Raw genomic sequence first — 20674 nt, 5'->3', positions numbered from 1 at the left:
GGCGCGGGGGAACTACTACTCCCAGCACGCCGCGCGGCCTCCGCGGCTACAAGACGGGAGGAAGGACAAGCAGGGTGATGCCGCCCCCACCGCGGCGGGTCTTGGTTGCAGAGTGTGCAGGGAGCGCCGCGGAGAATGGAGGAGAAGCCCCCCGCCGGCACCAAGCCCTACTTGGACAAGCTGACCCTGGGGGTCACACGGATACTGGGTGAGCGGCGGCGGTGGCTGCCGTGGGAACCGCGCGGGGCTGCGGGGTGGGGCAGGGTGGGGCAGGGGGGGCAGGGCTTGCGGAGGCCGCGCCTCGGGTCCTGCGCTGGGATTTGGGCCCCTCTCTTCGAAAAAAACACTGAGGGGCGGGAGCGTCCGGAGAAGGACAGCGAGGCTGGTGGAGGAGTGTTATGAGGAGAGGCTGAGGGGGCTGGGGTCGTTTATCCTGGAGAAGAGGAGGCTGAGGGAAGACTCTTATTGCTCTCTACAACTCCCTGAAAGGAGGTTGTAGCGAGGGGGTTGCTGGTCTCTTCACCCAAGTGTTGGGCGATAGGAAATGGCCTCAGGTTGCACCAGGGGAGGTTCAGATTGGACATCAGGTATAATTTCTACACCCAAACGGTTCTCTTGCACTGGAACAGATGCCTAAGGGGGTAGTGGAGTCACCATCCCCAGAGGGATTTAAAAGATAAGGTAGATGAGGTACTCAGGGTTATGCTTCAGTTGTACACAGATGCAGTTAGACTCAATCTCAAAGGTTTTTTCCAACCAAGCGATTTTGTGACCGCGCCCCGACCATGCTTCTGCACAAACACACACAGATCCTGCTTCCAGTGTTTGCATCAGCAGCAGAAATACAGAGCCTCTCAACTTCAGGGAGCCCTACAGCTTCAAAGAAATAAAGAAGAAGTGGTGTTTTATTTAGCTGGAGAAGAGGTTGGAGAAAAAGCATTGCTGAGGCCACACCTTGAATCCTATATTCAGTTTTGGGCCCTGTTACAGCAAAAAAAACATTGAGGGGCTGAAGTATGGTGAGATGAGGGCAATGGAACTGGTGAATGGGATGGAGAATGAATGTTATGAGCAGCAGCTGAAGGAACTGGGGTTGTTTAGCCTGGAGAAAAGGAAGCTGAGAGGAGACTATCACTGTAAACACATACCTGAAAGGGGGTTGTAGCAAGGTGGGTGTTGGTCTCTTCTCCCGAGTGACAGGCAATAGGATGAGAGGAAATGGCCTCAAGTTGCACCAGGGGAGGTTCAGATTAAACATCAGCAAAAATTTCTTCACCAAAAGGGTTATCAGGCACTGGAACAGCTGCCCATGGGGGTGATGAAGTCCTGATCCCTTGAGCTGTTTAAAAGATGGGTAGATGTGGTGCTCAAGGATATAGTTTAGCAATGAACAGGTACAGTTGGGCTCAATGATCTCAAAAGTCTTTTCCAACCAGGCGATTCTATGATTCAAAATTGTGCATCATTTCTAGCTTCTGTTGTATCATAGAGTCAGGAGGTAGCATCCCCGGTGGGCAGAGTTCAGTGTGGTGCACCCGTCTGGCAGCAGACTCATCTGTGGATCTGCTTTGGATCAGCTCCCTGCAGCTTGTTCCATACCCTGGGACTTCCTCCATGACACACATTGCTTCCCTTCTCTATTATTTGCTCAGATCTTGAGCCTTCTTTCATCCATGCAATTGCCTTTGAAGTTCAGCAGGAGTGCAAGGCATTCAGCATCTAAAAGTAAGGCCTCTTAGACAAAACTGTGCTTGTTACAGTAGAATCACAGGACTTGGTGAAAGCATTTGCATGTGTAAAGGATTTTATCATAAGAACTTTCATTTGCCAACAGCTTGGGGCACAGAACTCTCCCATTTCTGTAGCTGGAAAGCAATACACCTATCCCAACAACATTACAAATTGCAGTTCCAGAACTTCTTCCTGTGAATTTTAAAGCCAGAAGTGTCTCCTGTAATTGCACCTCACCCAGCCACTGTATTGCAGAACAGTGAATTTCTTCTGTTAAGCTAAGTATATCACTAATTGCACGTTTGTAGACCACTGCTCAAACAGATGAGATTAAAAGGTTGGGGCAAAATTCTTGCTGTGGGTGTCAGTGAGGACAGGATTTTGTACACAGTCTGTGTTCAGCATTTTCTTACTGACTCATTATTGGACCTCTTGGTGTTTTTTTTTGTTTTCCCATTGTGAGGTCAGGATAACATTGTCATTCTACTCTGTGAGAGCATTAAAAAGGTGGAACTACTGATGATCAGCCAACAACCAAATACTACTTTTAAGTAGCTCTTTGTAAAAATTACTAGCCCTGCCCAGATTTTCACCACTCAGCCTCAGCTGTGTGAGATCTGAATGACATTAACTATGCCCAAAAGTTGTATTGCCATATGAACTGTTTTGGAGAGGTGTGTTATTTACACTGGCAGGACATGGCAGTGCAGGTTTGGCTCCTAAATTCCTGTTGTGTCCCTTTCACATGGATGGTGTTGCCTGGCTTGTGTTTGGTTTTTTTGTCCTTCTGTCTGTGTTTCTGGTGACTTGTGTTTCACGGTATAGCTATGTGCACCCCAGTCCATCACTGTGATGTTTTACTCTGATTCTTTTCTCTGTTTCTCCACTCTTCCTAGGAATTTTGCACATTTTTTCCCCTGAAAAGTAGTCCAAAGCATGTAAATTGTCCCACCATATTTATTAGGATTGTGGAACTAGTTGGGAAACATTATCAATATTTTCAGTGATAGATTCTTTCCCGTAGCAAAGGGCATCTCATTCAGAAAGATGCCTTACTTGGTAGTTTGCAGAAGCTATTTTATTTTAAATCATCTTTTGGGAAGTCTCATGAAGACTGTATATACATTTTCTGCCTCCCGTAGCATAAAAGCAGTAACAGGCTTTTAACGTTGTCGAGGTTGTGAAACATTTTCTTCAGGATATAGAAATGATCATGTGCTGAAACTCAAAAAACTCCTTTGAAGCATATAATTTTGCACATACAGTGCATGGTAGCTTGAGGCCCAGTTTTCTGTTACCTTTATGAAGATTCGTTGCACTATTTCAAAACCTCTCCTTTAAACAAATTCTGTACATGAAGTTTGGAGGTAGTGCGTTGTTTTGGTTTTTTCTAACTCGTAGTCTCCATGGAAATCCCTACAAGGTGGGGGATTTCTTGATAGCATTATGGAGATTATAATTCGAGGGAAAAAGAGAGACATTTTTCCCATTGCCAGTATGCTTCACTTTCCTGAAATTCGATAGCTAATAGCAAGTTCCCAAAAGGTTGATTGCTCACAACCAAGTGAATGGAAGGTGTTAGCTGCTCTGGACAGCCCAGAGCAGGACTGTACTTCACTGTTTACAGGCTATATTAGATAAGAATGCAATTATTCAGACGTTATAAAAAGATGCGGAGAGTTTATCCAACTTCCAGGTGGCACAGGCAGTACCATAAGGACCGATAATGCTGCAATGCCCTTTTTTGGCTTTGTGTCTGACCATTATATCAACTTTTTCTGAATGATACTGCCAAGCATTTTTAGAAGCTCCCAGATGAAACGCCTTTAAAAATAGGACAGAGTTTAGTATGATCTTGACTCAGAATAGTTAGTAGGGAGGAGTCTCCTAAACTAGTTAAGCTTTGTCCTGTATCTTTAGTCTAACGCAGTTGGTTTCTTTATTTCTTCCGTCTGGAGGAAAAGGCAACCCATGACAGATTACTTCTTTTCCTCGTTAATGTTTAACGGAGCTCTCATCCATACCTATGCACATCTGTTAAACATGGTCTTCAGTTTAGCCAAAGGGTACTTTTAATACAACATTCAGGCTTTTAAAATGGAATTTCTCGTTCTTTTGATCTTGGATTTGGTTCAGACCTCTTTGGAAGTTGCACTTCTCTCATTCCTAGACATCTTCTTTGACTGATACAGTATTTAATCTTCCATCATCCCAGCCAAGCCGTTGTGCATGATGAATTAAATATCCGTGCTGTTTTCTTTGATCACAGAAATAACAATTACTCTGTTATTATAATCTCTTAACTTGTCATAAGGCTTTTGCATAGCTTAGATGGAAAAGACTGCTTATATCATAGGTTCCACACACTTCTTTAGAAGCAGAATGCATACAGACAGCTTATATTTGAGCAAGAGACAGATCCTTCCCTCTTGCATCCTCCTATTTGAATCATAACTTGGTGAAACATCAGCCTTCTGTATGTTGGGGTCCTGCATTGGCCAGAACTATGTCCGAGGTGACCTACTATGATTTTTTTTTTTTCTTTTTCCTGTCTTTAACTTGAAATTTGGGGTTCTGGTGCTCTGTTTTGTCTTTTGCGTTATTTGACAATGTAACGATCAATACTTCCAAGTAAAATGAAGTTTAGGCTTCCTGAGACTGTGTGCTGGTCTTTCACTGCCAGAACAGACAAGGGCTACACCACTATAAGAATTAGAAGCCCAGTGCTGGAGATAAAAAACAAACCAAAGCTCTCTGGTGTCTGCATCTGTCCAATGCACTCTGTGTGTTTTACCAGAGAATAATTACAGTATTTGTGACTATTTTAGGAGCAAATACCTCCACAGCAGAGCCAGTTTTGAAAGCCCTGCATGGTGATCACTTCTACTCCACAAGCCAGTGTGCTGGGCTTGCAGTTGCCACAAAAAGAAGTTAGTAGTCTTTTTGGACCTGATCCAAAGTGAACGAACCGAGTGGGAACTATTTCAGTTGTCTGTAGATGAAGTAAAACATTGCAAAACGTTATGTGCAAGGGGCATTGTTCTGCTGTGACACACCTGCAAGGACAGCACTGTGTAGGTCAGTATCTTGCATTTATGTAGCATTCTCTCCCATAAAATAGGGGATTTTTATAAATGGTAAGCTCAGTGTGCATAACAAATTTGCATATGTCCAGCTGCGATTCCAGAGAACTGATGTTTGCTCATGCGGGCCATTTTGGCTGGATCAGATTCTACATCTTCAAACCCACAGAATCTAGTGCTGAAGTGTGCCTATCTTTGTGGATTATGGTTGTTAGCAATTCACAGCAATGCTGCACAACCTCTTGTGTCAAGCTGAGAATATCCTGCCCAGCTGAAACCACAGGGCGTGCTTATAAGGAAAGATTAATCTCTCTTTTTGTGTTTGCCCAGGAACCTACAGTTGATTTTTCCATTAATTCTTTGCAAAAACTAACATCTTGAATACAAAGTGCATGTGGGTATACATGTATATATCTATTAAAACCATCAAAGGATGGCGTCATGTGCAGCACAAGGCATCTTCAAGCCAAGACATGCTGAGAACAGTTACACACAGAAAACAAAGCGACTGCTCAGTCATCACCACAGTGCTTACAGTCGTTAATGCCTTTTCCCCAGTTGTCAGTCAGGTTGACTTGCAGAATTGTCTGTCTCACAGTGTTTATGTTAGCTGCAAACATGCTCCTTCTTTACTTGTAGAGACTTCTCCAGGAGTTGCTGAGGTGTCGTTTGTGGAAAAGGAGCCAGCTGACCGCCACACAATCATTTCATGGGAGCAAGTGAGTATTTTCATGATAATACTGCCGTGAGGTCAGTCTGAATGTACAGCAGCCCATGAACGACATGAGAGGTAGTGATTACCTTGTTTGTGACACATCCTGTTACCAAGTTTGATGTTCTCCTGACTTAAGTCTGCAATCATTTTCCAACTTGCTATCAATCAAGTAGAAGCTCTTTAGTATTTTTGGCCATTAAAGGTAAAGGCCTCAAGCTGAAAAATACCACTGAGCCACCCAGTGCATTCCAGTAATCTGTTTCTCTTCTCAGTCTCACTTTTCACTTCCATTTCTCATCGCCCCTCCTTCCACCTCCTCTTTGGCCAACAGACCCAGTCTTTCGGCGAAGGCCTGTCCCATTGCCCATTCTGGAAGACCACAAAGGACACATGCTTCCTTGACTCCACTGTCTGGACAGAGGGCTTTTGAATACTGTCATGTAGCTCTGGTGGGCAGAGAAGCATTTCTAGTCCCGTTTTTGAATACGGATGTATTTATCAGTCCCATGACCATGTTTTCTGGGCATTGCTAATATGTAGGGAAGAGACAGCAGAAGCTGACTGGCCTTTGGAAAAGGGGTATGGCAGAAGATGGAGTTGAGTGAATCTTCCTCCCTCTGCTTCATCTCTGCCTGTGCCCTAATGTGCATTCTCCCAGAGACTGTGCTTGTTACCTTTACATAAAACTTACCCTTTGATGGCATCTTGCCATTTACAGTTTTTCCTAAGCAGGAGGGAACTATCTCATGTTAGGTTTGGTAACACTCTCTCCTACTTATTGATATTTATCAAGAATTCATAAATCCAGGTCAGAATTCATGTGATGTAAACCTGTGTTGCTTACAGAAACTTGTACAGTAGCCAGCAACTGTGGTCAGGCAGAGAAGTCTGGTTTTTCAGGTTCGTGTGAACCGATTCCTGATATTGTGTAGTTGTTGTTAAGGTGTTGGATCAACTGGGCTGGAAAGGCTGAGGCACCCTGACTGTGAGCCAGCTCAGATCTGGGAGCAGCAAAGTGATCTCTCATTTTGCTGTTGAGAGGACTCCTCTGCCAAACACAGTATGGCTTTCATCTTTAGATGCTGCCACTCCTCCAAACTGAATTTGGTTTGTTTCAAAACTGATCTGTTCTTGAAACACCAAATTTTAAAATGTTGTAGCCAGAGCACTTCACTCCAAAGATGTCAAAGCAGAACTGCTTTCCCCACTCACCCCAGTGATGGACTAAGTTAATTGCAGAAGTAAATGATGAAAATTTAGTAGGTATGATTGGGCTGGACTGCTACTGGTGAAGAACTTTGCTACCTGTTTTTTTGCTTTTGTTTCTAGTTGCATTAACAAAAACTGAAGTCTCCTTCTCAAAATAAATGATAATTTTTTAAACTTTTTTCTTGAGCTTTGAGGATGAAGTTTGATTTCTAACACAGTCTGTGCAATTGCAGAGCGTCCTATAGTGATGATTAAGTGCAAAGCACTCTGTACTTCACAAGGCTCTTGCAGGATGAACTTATACTTTACTTTTCCTCAAACTCATGCTGCTGTAATTTGAATACAATTTTATGTGTAATCAGTTTTCACTTTTATCACTCTTTTTTTTCCTAGCCACTAGGTGGCAACGCTTATGCACGTAATCATTTCTCTGTAGTTGAGCTCTTTAACAAGGTCTTGTCATAGTCTGTATTTCTAACGTTTCTTTACTTTGGTTAGGAAAGGATTTGCAGGGATTTTTATGTGATGTAGTTAAAATTTGTCAAACTATTTCCAAAATTACATTCTAGTCCCATGTCCCCTCCTCCAAAAAAAAATCCCTTCTCTTCGTTTGGTCTCACAAAATAAAAACTCTACTTTTAAGGTTTTAGGCTTTTATACACCTTTTTTCCAGTCCCATTTTGGTTTTGCAGAGGAAAGGTTTTTCTGCTGAGAGAAAATCTGTAGCGTTCAGAAACACTTAAATGAAAATCAGCCTTTTTAATGATAAGAGATTAAACTTGCAGTCTAATAACACTGGCAATATGTTTTTTCTTCAGCTATGTTAGTTAAATTGGGGTGAGCTCAGTTTGTGCTAGTATTCAACGGGATACAGCAGTGGAAGTTTAGGCCGGTTTGCTGAATACCTGTCAGCTACCATAAGGCTCTGCATGTGAAGGTGAGCTTCGTAACAAGACACAGTGCAGTAAGACAGTAGGAGAACAACAGATATTTTTCCAAGGTTTTCTGTAGAGGGAGACAGGCAAAAGTTGCTGATAAGTTTTACTCTTTGGGAAACCAAACCTGAAATCAATCTTGACTGTTATTTGAAATCAGCATGCTCACAAAAATATTTAAGATCTGTGATGGTCAAGTGTTTACATGGGTAAGTTGCTTCCCCAAAACTTTCAAGCTTTTAAAAACGTTTAGGAAAAACATATTTCATTTCACTTCTCCTGATATTTAGACCTACCAAGATGCTGTCTCTTTATCAACAAGAAAGTGAGGCAAGCGATAGAAGGGGGAGCAGAGAGAGTTTCCAGATCACTGGAACACCAGTGATAATAACTGCATATCAGCCTGTGAGTCTGTTCCCAGTTCTAAAACAAAGCTGGCAACTACCCTGCTCTCCTCCATGTGCAGTTTTTTAAAGTAAGTAATATACTACATTACTGTTAGCATGCACTTTGGCATCTATGGTGACAAGGTCTGAAACATGTTTTCTTCTTCTCTCAACCAGAAGAAAACCAAGTCATGCACATCATTGTTTTGATTTAAAAAAAAAACCAAAAACATAAAATTGCATTCTATTAAGTAGAGTTGGGGATCCCAGAGCTCAGCACCTCAGCAGGTCAAGGAAAGCGAAGGCAGTCATTTTTCCAGTTCCTCTAACTTGCTTGTTAGCAGTGTCTGAACTGGCTGGCTAAGCAATCCCTGCCTGTCAAACTGCTGGAGCATTAATATTCTACCAATGTACATGAGAAATTTGTTGTTTCTCCTTATGCACTTTGTCTATAAAGATTTATATTTCTGTAATAGAACCATAAAAATGCCCTGAAGCAGTCAGGTGCTTTCCTGTTGCAGACTGTCTTAGGCTGCAAGATAATTTAGAAGCTCCCTTTGCATCTAAATCTTAGCGGGAACTGCAGTGGTGGTTCCTGGCTGTTCTAGAAATATTTCCCATTCCTTGTAGCATACCTCTTTGTAACTCAGAAGTATACACAGAGGTGTGTACACCCTCAAGTGTCCTTATTGCCATCCTCCTTCAGCATTAGGTGAGACTGCCATCTCTGATGCTCAAGAACACAGGATCTGGCCATCTTGAACCTGCCTTGTGGCTCTGACCAGGAGAGAGGTGGGGAAGTGAATCCAGCAGAAGCAGTGCATGAGGAAAGGTGTGTTTCTTAAAGCTGCATAACAGGGGAGAGGCTGGAGGACTTCTGGGATATGGATAGTGTTTCTGACACTGTCCTCCTCCCCTGAGGCCTTATAATACGCTGGTTAAAAAATTGATTATAGGACATCATCCTCAAGAAAACTGCCAAATCCTATTCTGTGCCAGGAGGTGCATGTCTTCCCCAGGCCCATGCATTTCGGGGCAGAAAAATCCAAGCAAAGTGATCTTCTGGGAGCCCCCCAGATCAGATTTATAAAAGGTGCAACAAGAACGTCTCAGTATGTTACATAAATTAACGTCTTCCACATTCACAGCAAACCAATCATGAAGCTGCATGACATTAGGGAGAGAGAAAGGTGGATGCTGATGTGCTTTGCTACTTGGAAGCCCTGAGAAGTGACATCAATCCCTTCCTTCTCTCCCCAGTGCTTTGATAAAACTCACACAGTTCTTTAGAGAAGTCTCTGTAGAGCAATATGTTTTGATTGGTGTCCACTTCTTTAGGACATTTGCTTGGAAGGCATTGTTTCACCAGTGCTTTGAGTGAATTGCCATATGCCAGTGTTCTAGGTTTGGATCCAGCACTGAGCAGGTCTTGGCAGGAAAGCCACCCTGGTTCTAATACTCTTCTCTATTCTCAATGGACTTCTTAGGAGACTATTTGGGGATATTATGGACAATAAACAAAAGAAATAGACCTCACACACTATACTGGGCACTCGGGATATTTTGTTTTATGAGCCAATGAGTGTGGCCAGATGACTGAGTGAAAACAGCTGCTTGCCGGAGCTGAGGTTAAGCCACTTCTGGCACATTGTTAGGAATATTGTTTTTTATGGGGCTGGAGATCACAACCTTTGAAACAACCAGTTGAACAGAAAGACTACAGAGCTTGAGAAGCCATTTTTAATACATTATAGTGGCTTTATAGTAAAAACAATGCCATCAGAAGACTACTGTTTTGAAGTCATAGGGTCATGTGGCTGTGCATAATATGACAGCTCAATCAATCCTTTCCATCAGATAGGAGAAATGGGCATTAGTGAAACTTCCTTTATAGAAGTCTTTTCCTACAGACCCCAGATTGTTCTGGTACAGCATTTTCCACTCATGTATTTTACACCATCATTTCCAAAGTCATGCAAAGGGACGTGTCTGGGAGAATCCTAAAATAAAGTGAGGAGGGCAGCCAGTTGGAGAAACATGCACATGTTGATCTTTCCATCCAGAAAAGGAGGATTCAGAGGAGAAGACAACCTATCTAGATGAGATTTTTTTTTTTTTCATCTTGTCCTATTTGGCTGTATGTTTTAATTTGTGCTGTGTCCAGTTTGTAGTATTATTGAACTGGATATGATGGTGGAAGTTTTAAGATCTTATATTTTGTCATCCCAATGGATCTGGTCTCCTGTTTAGAGGAGAACACCCACTGAAGTGGAGAGACCTATTCCCATATGTATTTTTACTTCTAGGGTAGATTAGTTAATATTTGGGTGGTTGAACTGGACTAAAAGTGCTTTGTAAACATTTATAGTCGTCTGAGGCTTTGTAGCAGGTCTGTCCCATTTTCTTTCTCCATAGTTTTAAACCTAGTCACTGGGCTTACAGCTACAGTTTGACATTGGAACTGGTGAAATCACAGCATAGAATTATAAATATTTAGGACTGAGAAGATCCCACAGAAGAAGGTGTGTTCGTTAAAGGCATTTGAAGAACTTCAGATATGTCCATGTGGTTTAGTAATCTTCTGAAACTTAGCACAAGGGCCTCGACCATCAACAGGCTCTTATCAAGTGAAGATAAATTCTTCTCAAAACCAAGTTTCTACAGTATCAGATTCTCTGCTTTAATACCTGTTGCCTGGGTTAGGAACACACTGTGCCAGTGACTGGGGTGTTGATGGGGCAAGTGAAGTTATCTGCCCCACTGCGAGAAGCAAAGCCATTAGTTTCTGGGACTCAGCAGCAGCATTCTATGGACATAAATGGATATGCCTAGAAAGTAAGTTAAGGTGCAGGAGTGAAGGCTCTGTGTGGGTTAGAGGGTCCTGCACAGCATATATGCCACAGTTTAGGGGACAGGGAGTGTAGCAGCTCAAAGAAATTAACCATCAGTAAGGCTTTAACAGGCAGAAGGGCTGCACTGCTCCTAGGGGAGAAAGAGGATGTGAACAGCAGGAGGGCAGCACCTTCCTTTCCTCATACTAGTAAGTGATGACCAGAGACCAGCATTGCAGCTGGATGCACGGCTGGCAGGTAGCTCCTGATGGATAGATGCGTTCAGGCAACATCAGGGCAGATAACTGGATGTGCATAAGTTGCAGACTTGGAGAAGATCTGATCAGCATCTCTTGAGATGTTACAAATCCATGCCCCAAGTGAAATGGAGCTACCTGAACAGCAAGTCTCTTTTCTTTAGCTACTGACTACCAGAATATTATTCCTTTATTTTACAGGGCTTTGGGTATTGCATTTTCTAGTACGTGTAGGGAAGTAGTCCCAGCAGAGGCATATTATTGGAAAATTATTAACATCTGACACCTCTGCTTTCTCCAAAGCAATTTTGTAACTACTCCAAAACCCACTCAGGCTTCTGAGGCCAGGCTGTAAATACCTGCCTGGATAACTTCTTGACCTGTGGCAGGGTAAGCCTTTATGGGAGGCAGCACTGCTGACCTCTATGTGCTCTTAAAGTCTTTAATTCTGAATTTTCTTGCTTTGAGTGTTAAACTCACTACACAAAGAACAGGCCATGTGCAAGTCTTTAAAATAAGCTGGATGACGCAAATACATCTTTTTTAGACAAAAAAAAAAAAGAGAAAATCCTGTCACAAAAGTACTTGAATCAACAGACATACTATATTGCAAATCTCACATTATTGTTCTGTTTTCCCTGGGGAGTGTAGTTCTCAGGAGTCCTGTGATTATATGGAGGTCTCAGAGCAACATTTTAAAGAAATTGTCTTATCCTCCTGGTTTAATGACAGCTAGATGAAGCCACTGCTTATCTTTTAAAACTGAACTGTTAAACTGTCGTGAGTCTGGGGTTCCGATACTTTCTTTTGGAGTTTTGAGTTTGATGATACTTTAAATGCAAGCTCACTTCAATCTTTCTCAATCCCCTTTTTTTTTTTCAACAGAAACAACTGCAAACAAACCAACTCCTTTAGACATGTGTCTTTCTTGTCATCTTAAAACCGTCATGCTTCTATACTGTTTCATTCTTTGTTCCTAACACATCAAAAGGAACAGGGGGGCAGTGGTCTGCAACTAGTCGCGTGGCTAGGAGTAGTCCCTGCAATTGCCTATAGCTCTTTGGGCTTCTTGTTTTTCTGAGGATTAGGCCTTTATCCTTCCTTCCTCATATTTGTTGCGTAGCTGAAAGTAAGAAGGGCTCCTTCTACAATCACAAAAGGTACAGAAGAAGGGTCCTGGTTCTTAGACGCACTCTCACCAACTCACTAAAGTTGCTTCTTTCACAGTTGGCTCAGAAGGAAGCAGGCTTTGGAGTTTCAGCCAAGTGCTGGAGTTCGGTGGGGTGAAGCCAGACCAGCGGGTTTGTGAGACTGCGTCTACATCTGTTTGCACACATCCTGTTAAAGTGAAACATGAAACCTGCTTGAGTATATGCAGCTATTGAGCTTAAGTTTCTCTCACCTACCTGAACAGCCTCAGAAGAAAAGAGTCCTTGTGCTAATATTATTATGCATGCTTTAGTGAATCATAGAATCACAGAATAACCAGGTTGGAAGAGACCCACCGGATCATCAAGTCCAACCATTCCTATCAAACACTAAACCATGCCCCTTAGCATGGAACAGGTAGGTTTAGTTTGATGTCATTTAAAGCAAAACTTTACTTTTGTAAGCCATATACATGAAAAAGCTGACTGTTCTTATGCGTGTGATCTTGGAGTGGCTGCTAATGTCCCAGGGTGATAGGTATTCTCAGTTGCAAAACAATCCTCTCATAACCTTCTGATGACTGCTTCTTTTCCCAAGTCATCAGTTTTCTCTTAAGGTTTCTGGAAATAATGACTTTGTAGACTAGTCATATTTGCATACAACAGCACAGATCCAAGAAATATGCAATTTTCTTTTAAGGTTTCTGAATGAGTTATTCGTGCTTGTTTGAGTCGTCTTGGAATTGAGCAAAATGTTTGGTGGTAAATATTTTTGTACCAATACTCAGTTGCTCTTTGAGTTTGAGGCATGTTCTGCATTTCCCCTTAACACTTTTGCATCTTGTGAATTGCAGAAAAACTCCTGCATATTGCCAGAGGATTTAAAGAACTTCTATCTGATGACCGATGGCTTTCAGATGACCTGGAGTGTGAAGACTGACGGTGAGTCCCAATACCCCTTTCCTTTGCAGAATCTTTCTAGTTTCAAACTTAGTTCCTACTTGCCTGTCAGCAATCCTGCATTAGTCTGAGCAAAAGCGCAAGCACCAAGTCATTTTGAGTGGAAAAATTACCACCATTGCTTGGATGGAAAAAAAATATAGTAGTTTGTTTCTGCTAGACAGCTTGATTGGTGACTAGAAAGCTGACCTCTGCACAAATAAGTGCAGCACTGCATGGCATCATGGACACATCCTGGTGAGGAAAAAATTATGAGCACACATCAGAGATTGTTTCCTGATGCAACAGGGAAAAGTCTATTCCTTGCATGTGCTGGACTTTTGCAGAAGTGACATGTACACTGAACACTGGCTAGAAATCAGACAAGTCTTCATGACATAAGTACAATCCTGTAATACACTGGCTGTCTGTTGACAGTCAGATTTAGCTATGTAGGTTAAATCTAGTACGTGGACTCCCTCTGTAGTTCATGGAGAGACAAGCGGCTCTAGCACATTATCCTATCAAAAAGCAGCAGGATGAGTGGCCCTCTGATCATGTCTTTTTCTCATTTAAATTACATGTCTGTTTTGGAGCCTGATTCTGCTTTCCACCAGCTCATGTCCACTCCTTGGTGTTATTTCTAGAGTCAGTAGTGGAAGTGACAGCAAGACTGAGCTTTACTGTCCGTCCTTGTTTGGCAAGAGACAGGCAGTTTATTCACACTGCACTGACACCCTGCTGCTATTATCCTGGTTCTTGTTGCCATCAATAAGGTTGTTAAAATGGGCTGTGGATACTACTCACTTCTGGAGGTGGGTGTCAAATACAGGGTTTTCCTCAGGAAGTGGAATTTCATTTCAGAGGTGGTCGACCTCAGGGCTCTAGCATCTGCACTGAGTCCCGTCAGGTTTTAAATGGGATTTAGTGTCTTGTGACCTCTTAAAAATCTTGTTTTCGGGGCACATGAGTGCACAGAGCCCAAGGCAGCTTACATAACTCTCCTGTTTGAGCAAGCATCCAGTAAGTGCCTTCTGAGGCTCTTCACACTGGCTGAACAGCATGCTTGTTGACGTGATGTCTGGTACCAGTCCCCAGAAGGAGAGACAAGTGACAGGTCCTCAAAACATTTGTGCAGGAACACCCACATGCTGATATATTGATAAAATCCTGTGTGGGAGCAGGAACCAAGAGGACACACCCTGAGCAGGCAGACACATGGAGTAGAAGAGGATGAGCTGCCCAGTAAGCTGAGAATGGGTGAGGCCTTTTCTGGTAGGAAGGACAGGAGAAGAGTTTTCAGGTGGCGGCTGTAGCTAGCCAGGATTTTTAATACCTTGTTTTCACAGGAGTGTGCTAACAGCTGCAGCACAGGCATAGTCACAGAGCTCTGAAGTTATGTAGCATCACCTGTGAGTGTGATTCTGTGTTTAAAAAGAAAAAACATGAATTTGCTCCCATGGAGCCTGAGTTGTTTAAGTGTCCAGGCCTGCTGGGTATATCCATATCTTCTGCCCCTCTGTGTTTTAGGAATGAAACACCTCCTTGTGCTTTTCTGACACTGGATGTGATTAATGTTCAATCTAACTGCAGGTGTCCCAATGCCCCTGGGCTCCATGGTGATTAATGGTATCTCAAAGCTATGTCGGCTTGGGGGTTCCTCCACGTATAGTCTGCCTAATGCTCCATCTCTCGCTGACCTGGAAGATGACACAGATGAGGAAGGTAAGGTCCTGTTAACAGGCTAGAAAATATGCTCTGTTTCATCCCTTGTACTCTGTTAGGAGTGTTAGGATATGTCACATAGATATAGCAACAGAAAAGGTCAGTCCAAGACGTATCCCAATGTAGATCTGCTATATTTGCTATAAGTCCTCTGCAGACATGGAAGGTAGACCTGTATGTTGCAAATCTCATGAGGTTTGTTAATGCTGCCAGTCACTAGTCTTATTTGCATGAACTTCTAACAGCCTGGCAAGTCTTCTGTTCTGCCTTTTCCCTATTTAAATTTTTAACTGAGCTTCCTCCAGTGATTCAGTATCTAAAGTTTTATGTGATTATGGTGTTACATAAACAAAAGATAGTAGTTTTTGTCTTGTTAGTGTAAAGACAGCTGGATATGCTCTTTTGAACTGGGAAAAATAACTGGTAAATACATGTAGGTGTGAGGTAGCACTGGGAAATATATATTTCTAGACTGCATAAGAATGCTGGGCATCCTGCATTTTGGAAAGAAAAAGAAGAAAAAAAGCCCACTCTCTTTGTCTAGAAGAAGTAAGAACAGAGCCATGTGTCATGCTGACTCCTTAAAAAATTGCCATTTGATTTAAGTCTTACCTTTGAATCTCTATAGCTCTTGCAGTTTCTAAATGTATTTGAAAGTTTCTTTTTGCACATTCCAGCTTGGCTGTAGTCCTGATCTTTATAGCCCTGACTTTCATGGAAAGGTCTTCTGAAGAGTACAGCTCTTATGTCTCCCTTCTTCAGCAGCATTAGAATTTTAAGTTGTATTCTGCAAGAACTTTGAGCCACACCATCCCAAAATGGTCCTGTAGAAAGGCTGTGTAATCATTGTGGGTCAGAAATCAGATATCAGTCAGAACATGTGGCTGTTGTGAAGGATTCTGATGTTACACTGCAGTGTATGAAGTGTATACATCTCCTAGTTCATTAAAGTCTTCTACTGAGAGAAAAAGAATGAACTGTTTTCTCCCTATCCTCCTTAGAAAAAAAGATAGTGGGACACAAAAAAGAGGTGACAGATAGAAAAGAAATAATGGGCTTCAATTGCAGCAGGGAAGATTCAGGATTCACATGAGCAAGGCTTCTAAGTGATACGGATGGATTTGAGTTGACTGCCTGGAGATTGTGGCATCTCCACCAATGGAGGACTTTGAGAAAAGATTAGACAAACATGTCTCAGAAGTGACATCTGTAAAGTTAATCTTGCTTTATACCACGGAAAGACCAGAGGGCAGTTTTATGTGTTTTCAGCAGTCATATTTTGACTCTCATTTGTTTTCCTACCAGAGATGAAAATTTTTCTCACGTGTTCACTTTTTTTTAAACACAGGGACATTAATCCTTTCTAAGAAGTATAAATATAATAGTTCGATTTAATTCTTCATCAGGTGTTTTATTAATAAGCATCAAATAGATTGATTCTTTGCAGCTGAGTCACAGTTTTCCAGATGTGTTTCATGAAGACTTATTTCTGTTTTCAGGTAATGGAGACAAACCAGAGAAGCCACACTTTGATTCTCGTAGTCTTATCTTTGAATTAGACCCATGCAATGGGAATGGGAAAGTTTGTCTTGTTTATAAGCATGCTAAACCAGGTAAGACTGAAAATAACAAAGTTAGCCACCTCTTGTGGTGGATTGTATTTGGAGGCCTCATGCACACGTCATCTTTCATTTCTGATCTTCTTTGCAGTTTGTAGATGAACGTTTACTGGGACATTCTGCCTCCACTGAAATCAGGAACTAAATCTTGCAGAGAGTTCACTGCAGCTAACATGTTGCCTCATGTTTGAATCTCAGTTATAACTTATGGTTTCTGCACGCATAACATACTTGCAGAAAGTCATTCAGCAATGACCTACAGACAATTATATGGAAATAATGCAGAAGGGTAGAGCTCAGCTACTAATGTATCTCTGGTTCTGGTATCAGAATGATTCCCTTAAATTTTGATGAGAAAGGGTGTAACACTGCTTAGAAGCAAAGGGTAGATGGTAAAAGAAATCCTTAGCTGATTGAGACGGAGCTGGGCTGATTCTTTCACCTTCTGTGTGGATGCAGAGGCTCTAGGTGATAACACTAGGACAAAATTTGGCAGGAACAGTTGAGTAGGAGAGTGAAAGATGTGAGCTGAGCTGTTCCTTCTGACAGAGACACAGAAAGCTGCTGCCAATCAGGAGTTAGTGAAATAGATATCTGAGTCACTTATACAGTAGTTGTTATCTGACAGTGCGCAGGTCACCAGGTGTATGTGTACACCTGTATGCTTGCTGTGTAAGAGCATGCAGTTATGATATACCTGTTCCTAAGAAAACCATTTGGTTGTTATCTTGTCTCTTTCATTTAGTGTTACTACAGCTTCCAAGGCAGCAATTATTCTTTCTCTTGCCTTCAGTTGAAGCAATTTCTGCATATGGAGGGAATGTTGTTTACAGGTGTTGTCAGCACAGCAGGCAGGCATTGTGTTTAAATGACAGTGTTCAGTATCTCTGTTTCTCAAGTAAAATCACTTATTTTCATGCTCCAAAGAATATCACCACCAGAGAAATATGTGATCACTGTGGAAAGGTTTTGCAAAATGTGTTTTTGTTGGCAGCACACACTCCCATGACTTCCAGACTCTGCACTTTATTCAGTAATCCAGACGACTAACAATTGAGCTAGTTGGTTTTTGCTTTGTGGGATAGATAAATGTTTGCCATAATTGTACTTTGAACTTACACTACGATGTTGCAGATGTACAAGCACACTCCATGTAGAACAACAGTCCCAGGTTGGGAAGAAATAGCATTACATCCATTTTATGGTGGGGTAAAGTAATATAATGGCTATTGCACAAGTAGTTTTAGTAAGAAGCAGAACCAAGTCCTCTTCAGTGCCTGTATTCTGACTATTGACTCTGGATAATCATCTGTATTAGTCAGGGATGCTGCATCTTAGAAGCTGCAGCCTTTCTGGTAAGTATGTTGTGTCTCCCATCTGACAGAGGACAAGGTATGATCACTGCAGAGCAACAGTGTAACTTGTGGTTTTTTTGTTCTAGTTGTCTCCCCAGACACAGAGATATGGTTCCTGGACAGAGCTCTGTATTGGCATTTCCTCACCAAAACCTTCACAGCCTACTACCGCCTGCTCATTACCCACCTGGGTCTCCCACAGTGGCAGTACGCCTTCACTAGCTACGGGGTCAGCCCCCAGGCCAAGGTAGGAGAGCAGGATCCAGCTCATCAGTACTTTGTATGCGTACACATTGGAAAAACTTCTTCCCACGTTTGGACAAGTAGTCTGTGGACTCAAGTGAGCCATGGGAGAGGCCATGAGTCTTTCCCCTGTAGCATGTTAACAGTCATTTGTTTGTGTTAGTGAATTCAAGGGGGGTCAGGTTGGACACTAGGGAGAAATTCTTCACTGAAAGGGCTATCAGGTACTGGCGGAGGCTTCCCAGGGAGGTGGATTGAGTCACCATCCCTGGAGGTATTTAAAAGGCAGGTAATTTATGTGCTCATGGATATGCTTTAGTAGTGGACAGGTACGGTTGGGCTTGATGATCTCAAAGGTCTTTTCCAACCTAGCGATTCTATGATTGTGCTAACCCTGCTTTTCTCTCCCGAGTTGGGTTCTAACGTTGACCTGGTGGCGGAACTCTAAGTATTTCTTTGCTTTCTTGGCTCTGAAACCAACTTCCACTTCCATGACTGCTCACAAGTGAAATGTTCAGACATTCATCTGCACAACTATGTAAGATTGGTCTAGGTCAGTTTTCTGGGCATAACACCAAACATGAACCTATTGCTCTCTGAGTGGAGGGGGAAGTCCAAATACCCCTTATATGAGACAGAAGCCCAGAGGAAGACTATGAGCTTGAGCTTTGCCAAGAATATTAATTCTTTTGCATCCTCCTCAGTCGTGAAGAGTTGTCTTGATAAAAACAGTGCCCAAAAAGGGGCAATCTAAATGCCAGCAGTCCTAGAAGTAGTTATAGGAGAGTTCAAACTGCAGCCTTGTCACCATTCAAGCCCCTTATTATTAATAAAATTGCTATTCTGCTCTGCCAGAACCCTACTGTTAAAGGGTCCTGCCATTCCTCTGTGCTTGACTGAGCCCTTCACCTGTAACCCTGCTTCCATCTTGTGAGAGGTCAGGAAATGGATATGACAGTGCTGCCAAACACAGCACGTAAATCTTTGCAGTGTCTGTGTGCATCTTGCCAAGGCTTGGCAGGTCCCAGTGAGTATCCTGCACTTCACCCAGTGATAACGCCTGTTCTGCCACCGTAGCATTCCTCAGTCCTGCCTCAGCCCTGTGCACATGTGTACATCAGAACTAGTCACTAAAATCACTGCTGATTTCCCATCTATCAATGGCTCTAGAAACCAGCTTTTTGCATTTCTGGCATCTTCCCTGTTATACTGTGCTCTGCTTTTTCAGTCAAGGCTGTGTAAATGATACTCCAGCGTATGCCTGCATTCTGCCTTTCTGTAACTTTCCTACTAGAATATTTAATTACGTTCAGTATATTCATAAACCTTAGTGAAATCATTCGTGTATTTTCTAATCATTTGCAGCCTCTGTTAGTTAAAATCCTCCTGATATGTTAACCATTACCATTTTTTAAAGTCTTCAAGGGTGGTATATTAAAGCTGTTTTCCATTAAGCGCACATTAGTAGATTGCCATCTAAATTTTGGCATTGATCTTTTGTTTATCTTGTTCAACACTTTGCTGATGGTTTCACTGGGATTATACATAACCCCTACAGTTTTATTTCCTGACCTTGTCAATTAAAAACTGATAGGAAAAACACTAAGAGGTGAGATCTGTAGGACAGAATATTGTGGGGGCATCTGAGAACCAAAAAACCCATTGTGGTCACTTCTAGATGTACAAACAGGCTGAAGAAAAACAAACAGAAAATCCTTTGTGTAAAGAGTTAAAAAAAACCTGCATTATTTTGTGTGAAGAGAGGGAGGCTATATTTTGAGAAGTTCAACTAATTTGGTTCCAGTTTACAAGCACTTTTAAATTCCAAGGGTTTTTAAACTCTTCTGCTTCTCTGAATCTAAATAAATAAATGTGGTTTAGTTTCATATCCTCCCTTTGCTTTTTTCTCTTGTGCTTTAAATTAGGAGTTGCTCCTGATGGGAGTTAGACTGCAAGAAGGGTAGTGCTAGGTTTGTGTCAGGTTCTCCTCTTCCCTGTCTGGAATGTGGGGCAGTTCCAGAACTGTAGCTGTAGCTGTAGCTGTGCCTTGTGTATCCTTATCACAAGGCACTCTGCACAGTCCTGTAAACTGCAAACTGATAAGTGGTGTATGATTAAAATCAAGTCTCGAGGGTGAGGGGGGACAGGATGCAAATGTCGAATTGCAGTTTGGTTTTAACCTTTTCCTTTCCCACCATCCTGCCTTTCAGCAATGGTTTAACATGTATAAACCCATAACTATCAACACAGCTCTCCTCTCTGAAGAAGCTGATTCGTTTGTGAACAAGCTGGACCCCAATAAGGTATTTAAAGGCAAGAATAAAACCCCAGTGATCAAAAAGAAACTACCTTCCCAGCCAGCAGGCTCACAAAAGAGTCACACAAGCATGACCTCGTCCAAGGCATCCTCACTACCTGGGAATTCTTCAAGGAAGTAAGATGCCCAGATATGACCCTGGACAGCATTTGAAATAAACTTTGATGTTCTCTGATGCAGA

The 20674-nt window shown here is 42.3% G+C and overlaps 1 protein-coding gene across 1 annotated transcript; it reads left to right on the top strand.

Moving 5' to 3' along the window:
- The first annotated feature begins 82 nt into the window (after positions 1–82).
- On the top strand, positions 83–20674 carry TPGS2 (tubulin polyglutamylase complex subunit 2). Its single transcript, XM_069880951.1, has 7 exons — positions 83–208; positions 5454–5533; positions 13150–13237; positions 14828–14959; positions 16459–16572; positions 18020–18180; positions 20387–20674. The coding sequence occupies exons 1-7, from the start codon at positions 136–138 to the stop codon at positions 20612–20614; spliced, it is 876 nt and encodes a 291-aa protein (XP_069737052.1). The 5' UTR covers positions 83–135; the 3' UTR covers positions 20615–20674.

This window comes from Phaenicophaeus curvirostris, chromosome Z (assembly GCF_032191515.1).
Source record: "Phaenicophaeus curvirostris isolate KB17595 chromosome Z, BPBGC_Pcur_1.0, whole genome shotgun sequence".
NCBI lineage: Eukaryota > Metazoa > Chordata > Aves > Cuculiformes > Cuculidae > Phaenicophaeus > Phaenicophaeus curvirostris.
This window is presented reverse-complemented; position numbering and strand designations above follow the sequence as displayed.